This window comes from Zonotrichia leucophrys, chromosome 1A (assembly GCF_028769735.1).
Source record: "Zonotrichia leucophrys gambelii isolate GWCS_2022_RI chromosome 1A, RI_Zleu_2.0, whole genome shotgun sequence".
NCBI lineage: Eukaryota > Metazoa > Chordata > Aves > Passeriformes > Passerellidae > Zonotrichia > Zonotrichia leucophrys.
The window spans coordinates 36,144,546-36,163,172 of NC_088170.1; the positions used below are offsets into that span (position 1 = coordinate 36,144,546).

General features: G+C 47.7%; 4 protein-coding genes across 4 annotated transcripts; 2 read left to right on the top strand and 2 right to left on the bottom strand.

Moving 5' to 3' along the window:
• Nucleotides 1-1,130: 1,130 nt before the first annotated feature.
• On the bottom strand, nucleotides 1,131-1,615 carry LOC135442428 (histone H2B 5). Its single transcript, XM_064702214.1, has one exon. It carries the CDS (start codon nucleotides 1,581-1,583, stop codon nucleotides 1,203-1,205), a length of 381 nt encoding a protein of 126 aa, XP_064558284.1. The 5' UTR covers nucleotides 1,584-1,615; the 3' UTR covers nucleotides 1,131-1,202.
• Nucleotides 1,616-1,897: 282 nt separating this feature from the next.
• Nucleotides 1,898-2,832, top strand: LOC135442421 (histone H2A-IV). Its single transcript, XM_064702208.1, has one exon. It carries the CDS (start codon nucleotides 1,918-1,920, stop codon nucleotides 2,305-2,307), a length of 390 nt encoding a protein of 129 aa, XP_064558278.1. The 5' UTR covers nucleotides 1,898-1,917; the 3' UTR covers nucleotides 2,308-2,832.
• Nucleotides 2,634-12,089, bottom strand: LOC135458468 (histone H1.11L-like). Its single transcript, XM_064733640.1, has 3 exons — nucleotides 12,064-12,089; nucleotides 2,785-3,371; nucleotides 2,634-2,653 (listed from the first exon to the last, which is right to left on the bottom strand). Exons 1-3 carry the CDS (start codon nucleotides 12,087-12,089, stop codon nucleotides 2,634-2,636), a joined length of 633 nt encoding a protein of 210 aa, XP_064589710.1.
• Nucleotides 12,090-14,445: 2,356 nt separating this feature from the next.
• APOLD1 (apolipoprotein L domain containing 1) lies at nucleotides 14,446-17,822 on the top strand. Its single transcript, XM_064731813.1, has 2 exons — nucleotides 14,446-14,462; nucleotides 16,677-17,822. The coding sequence occupies exon 2, from the start codon at nucleotides 16,682-16,684 to the stop codon at nucleotides 17,420-17,422; it is 741 nt and encodes a 246-aa protein (XP_064587883.1). The 5' UTR covers nucleotides 14,446-14,462; nucleotides 16,677-16,681; the 3' UTR covers nucleotides 17,423-17,822.
• The last annotated feature ends 805 nt before the right edge of the window (nucleotides 17,823-18,627 follow it).

Below are 18,627 nucleotides of genomic sequence, written 5' to 3' on the forward strand. Positions count from 1 at the left end.
AGCAGCGGCTTGCGGGGCACAGCTGGGACGGCGGCGGCGGCAGCGCCGGAGAGCGGGGCAGGGCGGGCTCGCCCTGTTTTTACTAAATCCGCTCCGCTCGCTTTCGTTCACAGTCTCAAGACCGCTGGCTAAAGCTGCAGCTCGCAGCCGCCTCCATTCCCCACGGGCTCGCGGTTTCTCCCCCCGAGCTCAGTACCGCCCTTCGGTCCGAAGGCGCAGGCAGCAGCCGCCCTGCCCGGCCCGGCCGAGCTCTGCCGGCCGCTGCCCCGGCCCGCTGGAAGCGCCGCGTCCCGTGCGGGGAGCGCGCCCCGGGGCAGCGCGCGCTCGGGCCTCGAGCCGCGAGCGGCACCAATCAGCGGCGGGCGGGAGGGGCGGGAGGCGGCCGGGCCCGCCCGCGGGAGGCTCCGGGCAGTCCTCACTCAGGTCGGTCCGAGCGCGGCAGCGGCGCGGCCCCTGCTCTGCCCGCGCGCAGCAGCCCTGTCCGCGCTTGGCGGCGGAGAGTGCGGGGCGCGGGGACACGGCGGAGACAGAGAGGGAAAAATGAAAGCCGAGAAGGAGCCACGCTGGGGACCCTGTGCTCGGGGTTACCTGCGCGGGTACCGCGCAGGTCGGAGCGAGAACGCGTTCGGCTTTCCTTCCCCTTGTCAGCTGGACAATGCACATTGCGGGGCAGCGGAGGGGGCATCCACCTCAGAGTACGTTTTCTAAATCAAAGGAACAAGGCACAAAAGCACCGGGTGTTCTGAAAGCACCTCTGTCAATGCTCCCGGTTCACACCATGTTACGTTAACGTAGATCAGCCGAGAAATTACCACGTACCAGACGTCAGGAACATGCTTCGGCTGTTTTAATTGACAGACAACCGACAGCATATATTCATTTTTTCTAACCTGCCTCCCCTACAGTGTACATACACCAAAACGGACTCCTAAGGCTTTTAAAAAGAAATATGAACGTCCTTGAGCCCGTTGAATCAGATGTAGGACATAGCCTAAGTTAACGCAAATACTGAAAATCCTGCCTTCTTTTTAAAATACTTGAACACTGTAAATGCACATTCCCCCCTCAGCCCGCCACCGGAAAAAAAAAAAAAAAAAAAAAAAACGGGACAGGTATGAACACGCCACAGGATCAGCTCTTTTACTGAGAAGATGGGTGGCTCTTAAAAGAGCCTTTGGGTTAAGCAGATTTTAGCCAAGCATTTACTTGGAGCTGGTGTACTTGGTGACAGCCTTGGTGCCCTCGGACACGGCGTGCTTGGCCAGCTCGCCGGGCAGCAGCAGGCGCACGGCCGTCTGGATCTCCCGCGAGGTGATGGTGGAGCGCTTGTTGTAGTGCGCCAGGCGCGAGGCCTCGCCCGCGATGCGCTCGAAGATGTCGTTGACGAAGGAGTTCATGATGCCCATGGCCTTGGACGAGATGCCCGTGTCGGGGTGCACCTGCTTCAGCACCTTGTACACGTAGATGGAGTAGCTCTCCTTGCGGCTCTTGCGCCGTTTCTTGTCACCTTTTTTCTGCGTCTTGGTGACGGCTTTCTTGGAGCCCTTCTTGGGCGCGGGGGCGGACTTGGCCGGCTCGGGCATGGCAGCGAATCCTCTCGGCACAGCAGAGCCGACAATTTCTCGGACTGAGAACGCCGTGCGCCTCTGAGCGCGCCGCTTTTATAGAGCGGTTATGCAAATTAGGGATTCCCGTACACTAAGCTGTTATTGGCTGAGGCAAGTTTTTTCAGTGTAACAGCTCCGCCCTTCGTCGCCATTGGTCAAATCTGGATCCGCGTTCCTATTGGCTGTTTTAGGCACATCCCTGTTTTAGCCAATCGAAAGTCGCGCCGTCCGCTAAAGAGGTATATAAGGCCGAGCTCGGAAGTTGCAATATTCGTAGTCAGTTACTGACATCGTTTGCTCAGCTACAGCGATGTCGGGTCGCGGGAAGCAGGGCGGCAAGGCGCGGGCCAAGGCCAAGTCGCGCTCGTCGCGGGCCGGGCTGCAGTTCCCTGTGGGCCGCGTGCACCGGCTGCTGCGCAAGGGCAACTACGCGGAGCGCGTGGGCGCGGGCGCGCCGGTGTACCTGGCGGCCGTGCTGGAGTACCTGACGGCCGAGATCCTGGAGCTGGCGGGCAACGCGGCCCGCGACAACAAGAAGACGCGCATCATCCCCCGCCACCTGCAGCTCGCCATCCGCAACGACGAGGAGCTCAACAAGCTGCTGGGCAAGGTGACGATCGCGCAGGGCGGCGTGCTGCCCAACATCCAGGCCGTGCTGCTGCCCAAGAAGACCGACAGCCACAAGGCCAAAGCCAAGTGAGCAGAAAAGCTGCGAACTTAAACCAAGAGAAACCCAAAGGCTCTTTTAAGAGCCACCCACAAATTCAGAGAAAGAGCTTGAATTTCATTACCGAGGCGAAAGCCCGCGGGAAATTTTGAATAACCAGGGGCGTTAAGCAGTTATCTCTGACATTTTAACTGTCAGAGCCGGACGCGGCTCCGCGCCACAGGCCCAGCCCCGCTCTGGGGCGGCGCTGATACCAGTTCCCGGAAGCAGCTCAGCCTTTCTGTAGCCAATCCCTGCGCCTTATGGGCATTTTGAAAGCTACCAAGGCGCCAATACCCGCCTCCCCCACCCACCCCTACCTATTCAAGTGCCCCTTTAGCTGTTTCGGAATCAAACGGCACATTCACAAACGGCACATTCACCAGCAGACTGCTGTTCCCCCACACCCCTCCCCAAAACGGCGGCAGCCACAGCATTCCTGCCTAAATGATGGTGGCTCTGAAAAGAGACGTTGGGCGTAAATGCGAAGCAAGCGTATTTCCACGTGGGGCTTACTTCTTGTGGGCTGCTTTTTTGCCTTGGCCGCTTTGGGCTTGACCGCTTTCGCCTTAGCAGGGGTCTTGGCTTCTGCCGCCGCTTTTTTGGGCTTGGCAGCCTTTGTTGCCTTCTTGGGGCTCTTGGCTGCAGGCTTAACTTTCTTGGGACCGTTCTTTGCTGTCACCGCCTTCTTAGCGGCGCTGGCGGGCTTCCTGGGCTTGATTACTATAGCTTTTTTCTTCTTAGGAGCCTTTTCCTTCCCTTCTCCGGGTTTCTTGTTGAGGCGGAAGGAGCCGGAGGCGCCGGTGCCCTTGGTCTGCACCAGGGTGCCCTTGCTGACGAGGCTCTTGAGCCCCAGCTTGATGCGGCTGTTGTTCTTCTCCACATCGTAGCCGCCGGCGGCCAGCGCCTTCTTGAGCGCGGCGAGCGAGAGCCCCTTGCGTTCCTTGGAGGCGGACACGGCCTTGGTGATCAGCTCGGTGACGCTGGGCCCCGCGGGCTTGCGGGCCTTGGAGCCGCTCGCCGCCTTCTTCGGCTTCTTGGCGGCGGGCCCGGGCGCTCTCGGCCATCGCGGTGTAACCGGGAGCACGGGCAGGGCCGGCCCGGGCCCCCCCGGTTATTGCAGCGCGGCCGGCGTTGGTCGGGCCCGCCCCGCCCGGTGCTCCGCGCTCCGCCTAGCGCTTCCTCGGGTGAAATAGAATGGCTTTTTCTATTTTATCTGTCACGAAATCGTCCTTTTTCTACATCTGTGAAACCATGGGAGCGGCTGTTTTTCGCCTGTTGATGTCTTGTCGCGAAAAGAGCTGGACTTGAGCAACATGGGGACAAGAAATCCCGAGTCCAGGAAACGGATCTCGAGAACGCAAAAGTTTTGTTTTTCTTTGTAAATTAGACGTTCTTCTTGAATTTAACGTGATGGAGAAAACTCAGCATCAATCTTCAGAGTGTCCTTTTTACCTTAGATAAGAAAGCAAACAGTTAGAGTCTCATTCTTCAAAACAAAATTGTTTCAAAGAGAGTGAGGTAGCACAGCTGTGCTGCCACTTCTCCTACTGGAGTTTATACCTCTGGCTACTATGAAACACTGAGATTTAATTCTTTTCCAGATGTTCCACACTTGTATACATGAAGTATGAGACACCACATACTTTATTCCCCTCTTTGAAACACTTTCCTGTTAACGTAGCAAAAGGCTCTGAAATATCAGTGGAATAATTTGGGGGCTGAACACCAAAGATTAAAACGTTTGCGTTGGACCACAGAGCTTCATGTAAGTCTCTGGTGCACAGAAACAGATCACACTCTAAACGGAGCACACAACGCTAAATCTGTAAAATTCGTTCATGTGATTCATTAACATGGAAAAAGAAATGGACAGATCTTGAGTCCACAAGAGATATCAGCGCACCATTCTATTCATATTTTGATCTAAAGCTGGAAAGAAAAACCACAATTTTTGCTCACTGCCCTTTTTCTGTGTTACAGATCATGCCACAGCAGTTTCTGTACATAAAAGCTTTGGCTGCAGCACAAAGTGAAGCAAAGCTCTTTATGCAGGTAGTGGTGACTCCCCCATTAGCATACATACGTTCTTACCAGCTACAACTTTGGGTATAGTTTTGTGTCTCTGTCAGGAGTTCCCAATTCCTTTACCTTGAAATTTAATGGCCATCAATAGTTTAGCAGGGTCAGATTGCTGCATTTATTTATACCTCACATAAACAAAATGCACTTGAATTGTTTAGGTATGATGCTGAGCAATTGTGATCAACTTCCCTTTTTCTTTTACAACAAGATAAAAAATCTGTGAGTGGAAAAATACCATCTTGCTCCTCTATTTCATTCCACTAAAGAACAGTAAAATAAACATCTTGAAGATTTTGGAAGACTCTTCGTCTTCAATTAATTCACAAAACCTGATTCAAAAAAACCTACAGGCACTTTGACAATTTCTTGCATAATTATGGTAAAAAGGACTTCAGGAAAATAAACACATTTTTCTTGCATTTATGTTTTCTTTCTAACTCCTCCTTGCCATTGAGGTCCCCTAGGTGAGGAATTATTATGCTATGATGAGGCAGAGAGTTCAATAAGATGGAAAATTCAGCAAATCTGGATCTGGGCTTTCAAACCATGTTGGAAGTGGGATGGTTTATAGAGTAAGGCTCACTGGAAATTTTATAAAGCCAAGAGAACTTGACTGTATGACATTTTCTCCATGTAGTAGTAGGGAGCATAAAGAATTGAATAGTGAAATTGTCGATGTCCCCTAAAGTTTCCTGCAATCAGGTGGATGAATGTGTGTCTGCTCTGTCCCATCTAGGTCTGGTAGAATCCTTGATGTCCCTTAAAAACTAAATGTGCTACAGTGTCTGAGTAGGTTTTGTACTCACCAACTCTGCAATCACCAATGCAATACCTGTGTTGGGACAGAAGCCTTTCTGCCTCCCCCATTCTCTGCAAATCTTATTTTACAAGCGTAATAATGCATCACAATAGCACACTTCCCTCCAGCCTGTAATGTAATATTCCCAAGACTGTTTTCCTTTACACAGACATCTGGCACACAGCTGTATGCCTAAATCCTGTATGGTGGTGCCAACCACAACACCAACCATCTCCAGAGGAAAAGCTTCTCAGTATGTGCCACAGCAACACTGCCACACATCGTGGTAGTCCTCATCTCGCTCCACTTTTGTCTCCACCATTCTCTATCAAATGTTAAATTGAGCAACTTGAGGCTAAATTTTGTAATTGTTTTAGGGGCTCCTACTTGATTTTCCTCTTCTGTTTTTATTCCAATATTCCCTTTCCTTATTTGTACAAAGATTCTATAATCTCATGACCATTTTATATACAAGCAGTCAAGTCATTTTTATTAGGGGAAGGATGCAGAAGTGTAAGAGAATAATCAAGCCCTACAAGGAGATAGGAATACAGCATCACCTCATACAGTAGTAAATACACAAAGACTGTGGGTCACCCTCCTCCCCCAAAACCTGCTGTTTCTTTTGTGATTAGCAGCACAAAAACCTGAAGTTGTGTGCCAGAGATCATTACTCCAGTCATGGTCAAACTTAATTAAGATAGGGGTAGCAGCACATATTGCCCTGCAATGCAGACATGAAAAAGAACAGCTAGGAAGGATCCTTGCTGGGAGAGATTCTCCCTCCCTCTCATGCATTTACCATCACAATTACAGCCAGCCTTGCTGCCTCACCCTAGAAGAGGTGAAATCAGGAACAGCAGGATCTGAGTGGCATTCCAGGCTGTCTGGTCTCTGCATGCACTGTCAGTATGGACAGAGATCTCTGCTAGAGCAGCAAGAATCTGCCAGAAAATCCTACAAAACTATTTATTTTTTGCAGGTACTATCAATGTGAGCCAGCTTGGACTGCAAGAGATCAGATCTGAAAGCCCCTTAGACCCCTTCCCAGACAGCATGGAAAGTATAGATTATTTTAACCAGTAACAAATGCCTGTTAACTTGTAAAAATATATAGTAATCCAAACCAAACTTAGTGCCTGCTAGCCAACTAAAAAAATTGCAAAATTGGGGTAGCTTTCCACTTATTGCATGTTCTTTTCAATCATTGCATGTCCCTTTTGTGATATTTGGATCTAGGACACAAAGCCAAGTGGCCACCATAGATGTCATTAAAAGCCCCAGGAAAAGGACCTTACAAAGGCCCAGTGTACTCATACTGAGGATAATTCTTCAATTCTTCAACTCTTTTTCCTATTCCTCCCCTTCCTTATGACTTTTCCACATGAACACCTAACTGCACTGCATTTCACATTGCCGTGGTTTTCCCAAACATGTAAAGCCCATCTCTGTTTCGGAGATAGGAGAACTGAGAGTCATTCACAATTCTCAAAAATACAGTTGCTCAGATCCTCCAATTTTATTCTGATTCACGTTTTCTACCCTTCTCCTGCTGAGGCCCAGCTATAGATGTTAATTCTCAACATTTCCTGTCAGCAAAAAAAAAACCTCAGAGATGGTTAATCTAATTTTGTAAAAAAAAAAAAAAAAAAAAACAAAAAAAAAAAAACAACCCAAAAACCAAAACCTGTTCAAAATGTAGTGAATTTGTCTGCTTATTTTAACTTTTAATTTGCCACAAACCTGAGCTCCCTGCCATACACACACATGGGCAAGGCCAAGAATTCAGGTGCAGGTGGGATCAGGATGAGGCCTGGAGAGGGGCTCTGGGCTCAGCCCCAGCTCTGGGCATTGGATGCTCCTTGGGGCAGTGGGACCATGGCCAGGCAGGGCTGTGGTGAGCTTGAGCCTGGCCCTATTTCTGTGTTGTTGGCACAAGGGCTGATGGCTCCAGGGGGACTGGAATGGCCTCCTGGGACCAGAACAGGGTTGGGGAGCCCCAGGAGATGCTGGGCAGGGATGGCAGGGCTGGTGGTGCCCTGACAGTGCCCTCCTTGGGCAAGCAGGGACTGTAAAAGGCTCTCAGAGCCACTGGTTCAGCAGCTGTCTAGATCCAGACAACAGGGAGCACTTTTGGCCAAGTTGCATGCAGATGTTTGATTTCAGTCCTAGTGGAGACAGAAGCAGATTTCAGTTATAACAAAACTCTACTGCCACTTGTACTTATTGACACTGGATGTACTCACCAAGTTTAGGCCAGGAACAACAGTTCCTGCACCTCACTTTGGTAATTCCCAACTCTTCTGCCATCAAACACATAAAAATGTGGGAATGGCTTGGCTCACCTTTTGTAGGGCCCAGAGCAGTCAGCTGCATCTGAAACACCCTTGCACCTTCATTTCAGCACCCTCACAAGGAAACATCTCAAGAGCAGCCAGCTTCAGTTTCCAAAACATCCTTCTAAAATAATAGCATTTCCATCCCATGCAGCAGTCACAAAACCCAAAGGGGACAGCAGGAAGAGCAGCTTGTTCCACCTTTCAGCTGCTGTCTGGAGAAAATCCTGACCCACGGTTTTGGTTTGGGTGGCAATGTACAGGTCTCCAACTCCTGGTGGGGACTCACATCTTTTCCCATCCCACTCTGAACCATGACATTCACATCCCTTAGGCACTTTTAATTCCTCTGAGGCAGCTGGTCTTAAACTGCTGGCTGACTGCAGCTCTTGGGGTTCACTGGCTCCCCTTTGGTGCCCACCCTGGTCAGGCAGAGAGCAACCACCTGCAACTCCTCCACTTTCTGCAGAGAAGCCAGGAAGATGAGCTACCACCTCCTAAAAACAAGCTCATAATGGCTCAGAAGAGGTGGATGGGAACCCTATGGGAACCCTAGAGGAAGAAGATGTTACCCCTCTCCTGCCCCTGTGTTGCTGGAGGATCGAAGATGATGTTCCCAGCACTTTTCTAGAGGACACTGGGATTCAGAGTCAGCAAAGGAAAGGAACAGTTTGGCACAGATGTCCAGAAGCTGAAATGCTGCCCTGAGCCAAGAGCAAAAATAGCTGCTGGTATCACTGCACCTGTTAAGACAGGAGAAATGCATGAATTTGGGCAAGCAGGCAAATTCAGAGAAGAGCTAGAGGAGGAGGAATGCTCCTGGTGGGCTGCTTCACCACCTTATTTTTCAGCATATGTAAGGTCTGTTATGTAAAGTGCTTAGTTGTGGGATCCTGAATACATCTTTGTGTCTCTTGTTCCTTTTCCACTAACTCTTCTGGCAGTTTTGATGACGTGATGAACAGATTCTAAGACCTTTTTTTTAAATTACCAGCATGAAGCAATATTCTTTCCTTCTTGCTGACATCTATTCAAACAAGGACTCCTATTACAGCTGTCCAATCACTTCCATATTAATAATCTAAAAAAAAGGACATTTTCTTCCAGAATCCTTACAAGAGAAATATTCTTGTTGGCTTACAGAAACCTTTTCTTTTCCAAGAAATATAAAGAGAACAGATATGATATCTCCTTAAACATGGGAAAGTCTCAACCATCAAAGGCCCAGAACAAGGGAATTTAAAATCATGACCTGATCAGTATTATAAAAGCTGTGTCGGGTCAGAGGGTTGCTTCAGGGAGCAAACATTCATCTGAAACTAAGGCCACCTCCATTCACCACTTCTTCTGCCCTGGAGGCAATGAGCAAACCATTGGCTTCCTCCCTGCCTCTGTTTCCCTACATATCAGGAGAGAACAGGAACCTCCAAAGGTCATTGAATATGCTGCAGAACAGCAAGGAAATGAATTGTTTGTAGCTCCATGTTGATAATCAGAGCATCCAAACTGATGTGATTTTTGAGTTTACATCAGGAAATGCGTCAGCCACCATATGCTTCCCCAAATATAAAAGTGGTGAGAAGTAGGCGGCCTGATTATCAGTGCCTACTTGCAATCCACCATGCTGTGGAGAAAAGATTCCTCCTGAGGAGCAGATTTTAGGGAAGGAGGCTGCTGTTTCCTAGGCTCCCTCATGACCACTGCCTGTGGGAAGACCTGCCTACAGAAGAAGAAAGGATCCCAGGTGCAGTGATTGCTGTGTGCTGAAGCTAAAGGAAGATGATGCTCTTCTTCAGACATCACTGTAAAGAGGCACAAAGTACAGCAACATTTTTGCTTTCTGAGATCCCATACAGCTCCCTGACTGAACAAGGTTCAAGGAAGGGCTGACACGAAGAGAACATATTCACCCTTACTGCCCAGTTCCAGTACTCCAGGTCTGCAGAGCTGCTTCAAGTGTGAAAACATGTTTTGCTAGAGCTATACCAGCTCACTACAAAATGTGGTCATCTGCTCTGAAAACAATCCCTAGATGTCTGATGTGCTGCAAATATAAAATAATACCCAGCCTAGAGGGGAGCCTTACAAGAGATATCAGTCAAAATCTGATTTTGGTATCAAGAATGCAATTTGTCCTCAAAGGCAGAGTCCACAAACACTTTTCAAAGCAGGTTTGTCAAATACAGAGACCTGATTCATGATGGACATAAAGGCCATCCCAACAGCCATATTCCTGCTGAATACTGAGTTAAGTATGGATGCAAGAAGTGGTACCTGTATGACATATTTGGGAGGTACAGAAGGCCACACTGCATGCTCATAGCCAGATGCCCATTTCTCTTTGGATCTAGAGGAGATCCATCCCTCTTGTGCAAGTGTTCTGTGGTTCAGAAGTGTTCCCAAGTCTTGCTGGTGTCAGCAGGGTCAAAAGGTACCTGAAAAATCCATGAGGGGGACAGGCAGAGATGCACCACTGCCACACACAGTCTTCCTTCCACAACAGCATCTCCTGCTCACTGCAGGACAGCAAGGGCTGGTTAAGGGACCCTCTCTGGCCCAGAGCAGTGTCTGTGGGACAGCATATTTGAAACTGGAACATAAACCTAGCAAACCTGTGGGACACAGAATGAGGCAGGAAAGGGATAAAGAATTGCTGTCTATAATTTGTCACATATTATAGAGCAGGGGCCTGGAAGAGATGGACTTTTGGGGATGACTCTTCCTTCTCCTATCTCTAGAGGGAGCTTCAGAGTGTGAATAAACTGACTGTGTGTGAACCTCTAAACAGGGCTGAAATGAGGTGCCATGCATCTCTAGCTGAAGCTCAAGGTAACAATTTTTAACATTTCCTGGACTTCTTTAGGCCTCTGTGTCTCTGTCCTGTTTCTGTTGTGCCAGATGGGAGGGTTAGTCAATGTAACACAGCAGCTTTTGAGGCTCCTAGGCACTCCCAGCCAGAATTTGACAAAGCAGCCAAGATTTCAAAGACACTGACTCCTTGAAAGTTTTACAAAAATAAGTAGATTTTGTAGCTGAGAAGAATCCAGACTTCCTTCTTTCAAGAGAAATGCTGCCTTGTGAACTCAGCCATCAAGAAGTCCATTTGAAAAGAGACACGAGAAACCAGGTTACCTAGTTTCTACCTTTTACCAACATAACAGGTTTCTTTGCAGCCCTGGAAATATGTTTTCTGTAGTCCTGGAGGGATGGAAGCCACCCTTGCCCTGGAGATGCATGTCACCTTATTTCTGCAGTGCTGGTGCCAGCAGAGCCCACGGGCGGCTGTGCTGAATTCCAGTGCCAGCTGTGCCACAGCCAGTGCCAGGCTCACGGGCACCGTGAGGAGCTGCTCCTCTGTAAACCAGAGCCTTGTGCCACACAGCCTGCACTGAACATGGAACTAAAGCTGGCAAATGGCAAATAAGCTGCTCTCTTTAAATGCATTGCAGGGATTCATTCTCCACATCCAAATAAATACTCAGTCTCTGCAAATGCTGCTGACAGGGTTTTGACAAGGCAATTTAGGATGGAGTTTTTGTTCCATGAATGCTTGCTCACAAAGCAGGCACAGGCAGTGTGCTTGGCTAATTTTCTGCTTAAATGGAGCTAACAAGAGGTGTTATCATCCCACAGGCTTTCCTGCTCCCTCCACTCTGCTCTGCTCTTTGCAGCTTTCTTCAAACCCACATACACCGGTGACCAGAGCCCAGAGCAGCCTGTCACATTCTAGAATGCTTTCAAAAAATTAATTTGGATCTGCTGGTAAGGTTACTAAAAGCTGACACAGCCCTTTTGTTCCAATTTGCTTTCTTTGTTTTAGTTTTGACCTATTCTAGTTTCTGCTGATTTGGAATTAACATCTTGCTGCGAAAAGTTAAGATTTGTCTTTGATACAATTGAAAAAGAAAATAAAAAAAAAAAAGACAGCTTGTAGCTCCAGAGTCCAGTAGTTAAGGTTGAAAGTACCAAGCATGGCAGAAATCTGTTAGAAAGATGGTATATAAGTGTATAAATTTACTCAAGTTTTCTCAGTTATTTGATCAAAACAATGTTAGTAAAGGAAGTGTTTATTTGAAACTCCAGCTTCAAATTTTACACATTTGTGTTCAAATGCTACATCACAGTAGCTGCAAACAGCTTCAGATCAGACATATATCCCATCTGCTGGAGAGACCAGGAGCCAAAAACCAGTCCTTTCTGCCAAAATCCCCTGAAAGGAAAAGAGCTGAGGCAATAAAACATCCTTCCTTCCCTTTTCTGGTCACCTGCTCCCAGAGTGTGCCCTCAGGCATTCCAAGAGGATGTGGCTGGATGGGAAAGGGTGGAGCAGAGGTACCATTTTTGGCCAGGGTCATTGTGAAACACCTGCTGGTGCCCCTTCCAGCATCAAGCCCAAGGTCACCAGCAGAGAGGCAGTGTGGCCAGGCTTCCCCAGCTTGCAGAGCCACCCAGTGAAGGTCTGACCTCCTCCACACATCTGGAGATCCCTGATAAGCTAAGGTTCACTCCAAGCAGGCTCCTGGAACCTACCTAGTGACCAGCAGATGTACTTCCATCTGGGCAAGTGCACTAATGGCACTAGAAGCCTTTCAGTCCTTGGCAGGTGCCCAAAGAAGACACTTTTCTCCCATCCAGCTCTCATTCCCACCTGCTCACCTTTGCTGGAGCTGGTCTTTCTAATTATCAGTGGGAGAGAAGACCAGCAGTCTCACCAGAGGGATGTTTGTGAGTGTCAGCAGATAGCAAATAGCAAAATGCTGTGGTACGGCCACTTCCTCGGAAATAATGTTTCTTTTTATAATATATGTCTCTTCTCTAAAATCACATTGACATCTGTAGCTGCTCATGTGAAATCCATACTTTCTGGATATGTACCTGATTATAGGGGTGGATTATGGGGAAACACTCTCTTTAAAAGTGGAGGAGCCCAGGGATGATTCCTGTGAGAAACCATCCTTGGCCAAGACCAACATGTGATCTTGGTGAAGTGCAGATCTTTCAGGGGACATGAAAGTCTGGGAGGGAACAGTCTAAGAAAAATGAGTTGTTTCTTCTGCACCTTCATCAATCAGGTCCTTGCCCACAGAGGGAGCATTGCAGGAATTTCTGACAATGAGTATATTGAAGTATATTTCAGCTGAGTATATCGAAGGAAGAAAACTGGGAAAGGAAGGGGATCATCCAAAACTATGTCATCATCTTAGGCTCATTCTGAACCCCTTTTTTTCCTTTTCTTTGTTATTTCACTTTTACCAAAACTCTCTGTCCTAACAAGGACATTATTCTAACAAGGCACAAATTCTAACACAGACATAGTCACATGAAAAAAAAGTGCCCTATTCTATTTGGGAATGTGAGAAAAGAACTCTCCATCAACTGCAAGCCCTTGCCAAGGCAGATGGGCTCCAATTCAAGCACACGTTTGCTAAAACAAAGGGAAGGGCTGAAGCACAGTTTCCTTCAGTGTCAAAGCTCACCTTCCTGTTAACGTGCAGTATGTACAGACTGTAACAGACCAGAACTGCACATTCAGGCATCTTTAAAATGATGTTTTCTCTTTTCATGTCTGTGACAGGTTGAAATAACTTTTCCATGCTATTTATTTTTTCATTAATATTTCATCTCATGTAGCTCCACCCCTGAAAAAACATTTGATATACTATTTCACACCTATTTTAAAATAATTGAAAACTAAGTTGCTGTTGAAATGAATAATCCTAGCCTTCTCCTCTCCCTGCCTGCTGCTTTACAGTCTCAGCCCTTTTAAAGGTCAGCTCCAGTGATGGTGTGGCTACACATCCCACAAATTCAACAGGAAAGCTTCACCATTCAGTTACAGGTAAATAGCTTTCAAATTAAATAGGTCAGGGGCAAAATCAGAGCATTCCTGTCAACAAATAGTCCTAAAGAGCAAGAATCCACCAAACAAGAAAGCAGATGCCCCATCTTCAAGCACAGCTGCTCATTAGAATTGTCCCCAGGACCCTGTGTCAATGAAGATACGTGGCATGCACACCACTGAGTGCCATCAAAACAGTTATTTTTCCTGACCCCATCAAAAGAATCTTTGATTAAAACTGGTCTTGTTTCAGCATGGAAGGCAGCATCAGGAGTGGCACTCAGGCTGTTCCTCCCCAGCACCTTCATCACTTCTTCCCTCTAGCCACAACTGTCTGGCACAACTGCCAGGCAACAGCAGGCAGCAGAACAGAGGAGGCAAATGATACTTTCCTTCTGATTACTGATTGCTGGGCAGGCCCTTCAGGAAAACAGGTCTGTTTCTCAACCATTGTGGTGCCTATGGGTAAGAAATAGAGTAAAAACACAGGGTGATCACTCCTTTTGCAGCATGTTTTTATGTACTGGGAAGGAGAAGGGATGGGAATTCAGAGCAATGATCTCGCTGCGGGGCTGCTTCCCTTTTATGGATTTTCCCAAAGAGCTGGGATTTTAAAAGTACACTGGCCTTGAATGGAGCAGTTGGCTGGCTGATAGCTCCCCTGGCTCTAGATGTGTAGTGGGGGGAAACTTCAGTCATCAAACAATTGGCAGCTCCAGCACAGAGTAAAGTCAGTTGCTATTTCAGGGAAAGGAAAGGCAACTGTTCCCTGCAGGGAATGTCTGCACTAGCTCACAGCCAGGAATAGGCTGCGATTTTTAAACTTTTTTTCCACCCCACACTTCAGGAAAAGTGAACACACAATGTTCATTCGCAGGGATCGTTTCCTGAACATGGTGTGTGCTCACTGTCCCACAGGTCACTTTCCAGTGTGTCACATCCTTCTGCACAAGGGAGAGCAGGAAATGGCAAACTCCCAGTATGAGGCAAAGCATTCCCGTCGCAGCAATTGGTCCACAGGAGCTATAAATTGGTCTCCTCCAGAAACAGATCAAAATTTGTCTTCTGGGAGGGTGGCTGGAAACTGAAGGTGAGTTTGAACCAGTAATTTTTTGAGTGTCTTTGAGTACTCTATTAGGAAAGTGTTTGCAGGCTTTGGACTAATGTATACCTTTAGTGCTGGGGAGATTTTTCTCTAAGAGCAGGAATGTTTTTTTCCCTTTCTGCTGGCATTAATCACTGTCAAAAGATTTGCATCACTACATGGCCTATGCTATATTTGGAATGATTGTTCTAATAATATATATAATATATATAATAGATTGTTCTAATAATATATATATATATTTGGAATGATTGTTCTAATAATTCAGTGTGATAGTAGCTGTTATTACCTGAGACAGTTCTCAGCAACTAAATCTTCAGAACAAATTATTGAGAGGTTACAGGAACTGACATATATAATGATCATCATATTGATCTGTTGTTAAGTTATTGGTGATATGCTCAGTGTTCATTTCAATGTTGGTATCCATTTAGATTAGTGTTAGTCCTTGTGTGTTTCCAGCTTTATTTCTAATTATAGTGTAAAAATAATAGGACATAGCCTCCAGTTGAGAGAAGCACAATGTACTAAGTGATTCAAATGACCCAATGACACCAAGAGAGACTGGGGGCATTTCCTGAAGGGCATGGGGGGTGTCTTGAAAGATCTGTGTGAGATGGATTAGGACAAGTTAGCAGAAGGGGGAAAGATTGCAGTGAGAATTACTTACGAATACTCTTCCATATGGAAAGACTATGGTACAAAGTTTTCTCCTTCTGAAACATGAGGATTCTGCAGAATGAAGCCCCAAGGATCCTATCTACATAGTGTGACTTTATGAGGGACCAGGCACCTTCAGTTCCCACAGTACAGAAGATTTTGAAGTGAAAAGGTGCCTGCAGCAATGAATAGTTTTGCTCAGTTGGGTTAGTGACAGGGTCTTTCTGCTGCAGAGACTCCTTTTGGCTGTGAGGGCATTATGGGCTCCAAACAGCTCCTCAGCTCTATGGCTGGACCTTGCTAGGTGCAGAGGCAGCACAGCTCTGTGCACAGTGCAGTGTGGTGAAGCACAGAAACTCTACTTCTACCAGACAATCAGCTACACCACCATTCCTGTTGGCTCTGTTGCCTCAGGTTCCCTGTAAGCAGGATTGAAGTTGCTGGCTTCCTTTGTAGAGCATTTTGCATCCCTAGAGCAACCTGAAAATATTTATTGGAACATTTCTTTCTGCACTTGTGGCAATGAACAGAGACAGCAAACAGAGACTGTCTAGTACAGATATACTGTAGATTCATCTCCTAGAAGTGAAGCCTCTCCTGCTGTCTTGCCAGGGGAGGTTTTCCAGACCCAGCAGTTTTCAAGCCTTTTCTATTCACAGCCCTCTGTATTTCCCCTGCTTCCCCAACTGCCAGGGAGTGCACACTAAAAATGGGCCTGCTTTTCCCATGTGCTCTTCATGACTCTTACTAACAAGGTTCAGAGGCCTCCTTGCCACTGTAACTGGTTATTTATGACCACAGAACAATAGTTCCCATCTTTGTTCATACAATGACACCAGGTTACAGTAGGAAAAAAACCCATGCTGCAGGGGGCCTCGAGTTGATGAAGCTTAAAGAAAGGAAGGATGTTCACAATACCCATCCAAAGCATTAATAAGCTCCTCACCTCCTATATGCAAAATCCAGACATAGATTCCATTCAGCAGCTTCTCTGTCCTCCTTTAATAGGAAATCACCCCTATACAAAAACCTGGGAGGGTAGCTTTCACCTCCTTGCAGTCTGACCTTTCTTGTGAAAGATGTCCTTCTACATTGCAGATCCTCTGAATCCCATCAGGGGGGCAACAGATTAGTTCTGGCAGCATTACTGCTCTGGGCACTGAGTCACCTAACCTCAGGGGAATTTCTGTCCCCAGGTTTCAAAAGACCTTTTGTGTCTTCACAGAGATAAGGGTAACAGCACCTCCCACCCCAGTCCTTAGGATACTTCAGTCTTTGCAGGGATAAAGAAAAACATTTTAAAGTTTTGCTGTCTGAAAGTTACAGTGGAAAACGTAATTAAATGTGCACATTCATATGGGGGGGGGGCGTGTACGTGAGTGTGCACGTGTGTGCAGATGGAAAACCTTTTCTTGTAGCTGGGCTGAAGCAACAAAAATTTGGCTGGATGCCATCCCTGAAAGGGTGGTCCAGGATGAGCATGTCTCACGGGGCTTTTTTGACATAGATCCCACCCCAGACTTTGCTTTCTCTGGACAGAAGCCATGGAGAGGGACGGTGCTGCCTTCGTGCCCACAGCAGACCCCACGCAGCACTTCCACGCGGCCCTGCTGGAGCAGCGGCAGAGGCTGCGCGGCCAAATCGCGCACCTCCATCGGGCAGCTCGGAAACTCAGCCAGCTCCGCCGCAGCTCCCTGATCGCCAACGTCAGCGGGAGCGCCCTGACGGCCGCCGGGGCGCTCACGGCCATCCTGGGGCTGTCCCTGAGCCCCGCCACGCTCGGAGCCTCTCTGCTGGCCTCGGCCGTGGGCCTGGGCCTGGCCACGGCCGGCGGCGCCGTCAGCATCACTTCCGACCTCTCCTTGGTGCTCTGCAATTCCCGGGAGGTGAGGAAGGTGCAGGAAATTGCGGTGACTTGTCGGAAACAGATGAGGGAAATACTGGGCTGCCTGGAGTTCCTTCGCCGGGGGCAGGGCCCGGGCGACCCGGCGCTGCGGCAGTCGGAGAAGAGGGCGTCCATCTCGCTCTACAACTCCGTCTGCTTCATGGTCCTCTGCGGCTCCCACAGCTTCCTCGTGCCAGAATGCACAAAGGAGGCCACCAAAGTAAGCCAGGCTGTGCTCAAGGCCAAAATTCAGAAGCTGGCTGACAACCTCGAGACCTGCACCAGGGCAATGGATGAAGTCTGTGATCTTCTGGAGTCCAGAACAGAGTTTTCCCCACGCACGAGGAGACACAGCTTGGGTGCTAAAACCACTGCCGAGATCCCGAGACCCTGCAGCTGAAGCAGTGTTTGGCCCATATAAAAACTGGGTTTGGAGACATTGCATTATTTACTGTGACCATTATCACTGCTACCTGTTGTTTTACAGTTCACAGTGCTGGTGCTGTGAGGTGGACGTTCTGCAGAGCCCTTTTTCCCCAGCCATTTCCACTGCTCTGCTTCCCCAAGTAAGCAAAAAGAAGTAGGTCAGGAGGCAGATGAAATACCTGATGCTGACTGAACCTGGTTAGTAAACAACTTATGAATCTGTGTGTGGTACAAGGGCTGGAGTACCCTAAAAAAGCCAGCAGCTGCCAATTTCCAGTAGAGTACAATCCCATTACTAAGGTACATCTGGAAAGGCTGTAGAAAGAAGCAGCTCCAGATATGACAAACTGTATGGATAGTTCACCATCCCAGGGTGAAATAGCAGGGCCAGAATTTATCTGTTTTGGAGAAACCTCTCCAGACTGAGAACTGTGATGTTTGTATTCTATTTATTTGCATAGAATGATTTTAAGCTTATGATATTGTATTTAAGAGTGTGTATATATATATATATATATATATATATATATTTTAAGTTTTTTTTTTTTTTTAAGGAGGCCTCTGTTCCAAAGGAAGACTGTTGTTTTTTAGAGTAAAAGCAAGTTTGTAGCATGTGAGAGCAAGTTACCTGTTATTTAGCTGTGAGGGAGGGCAAGTCCCTGTAGGAAAAGGAAAGCATTACCTGAATGCTGATAGTAATAAAATAGGTGAAATACAGTTCAGACATTGACAATAGATTTTAGGAGCCAAAACAGAGAGAAGAAGAGTGGCCCTGGGACCAGAGTCTGCCTCAGGGCACTGGTGGAAAGACACAGTTATATCTCCTGCAGCAGGAAGAGAAGGGTAGGTTGGTGCTACGTGATGGGAGCACACCTGAGAGGTGGAAGTGCCACTCTCCATGCAGTCGAGCAGCCTGTGAGACCCACAGTGGATCATCTGTGAGGGGGGAGGCAGCACTCATGGAGAGCTACACGTGCTCCTAGCAATGCTTCCCACGGAAGGCTTCATATCAGTGAAATACATGCAGGTACTAATGTTCAGGAGGGGTAGAGAGGAGTAGGGTGATTCAGTGGCAGAGCCCCTGCAAAGCAGGAGCAAGGGCTGGGACCCTGTTTCAAGTGACTGTTCTGCTAAATATGCCCTTTGTGATTTTGAGCCATCAGTACCTCAGTTCCCTGT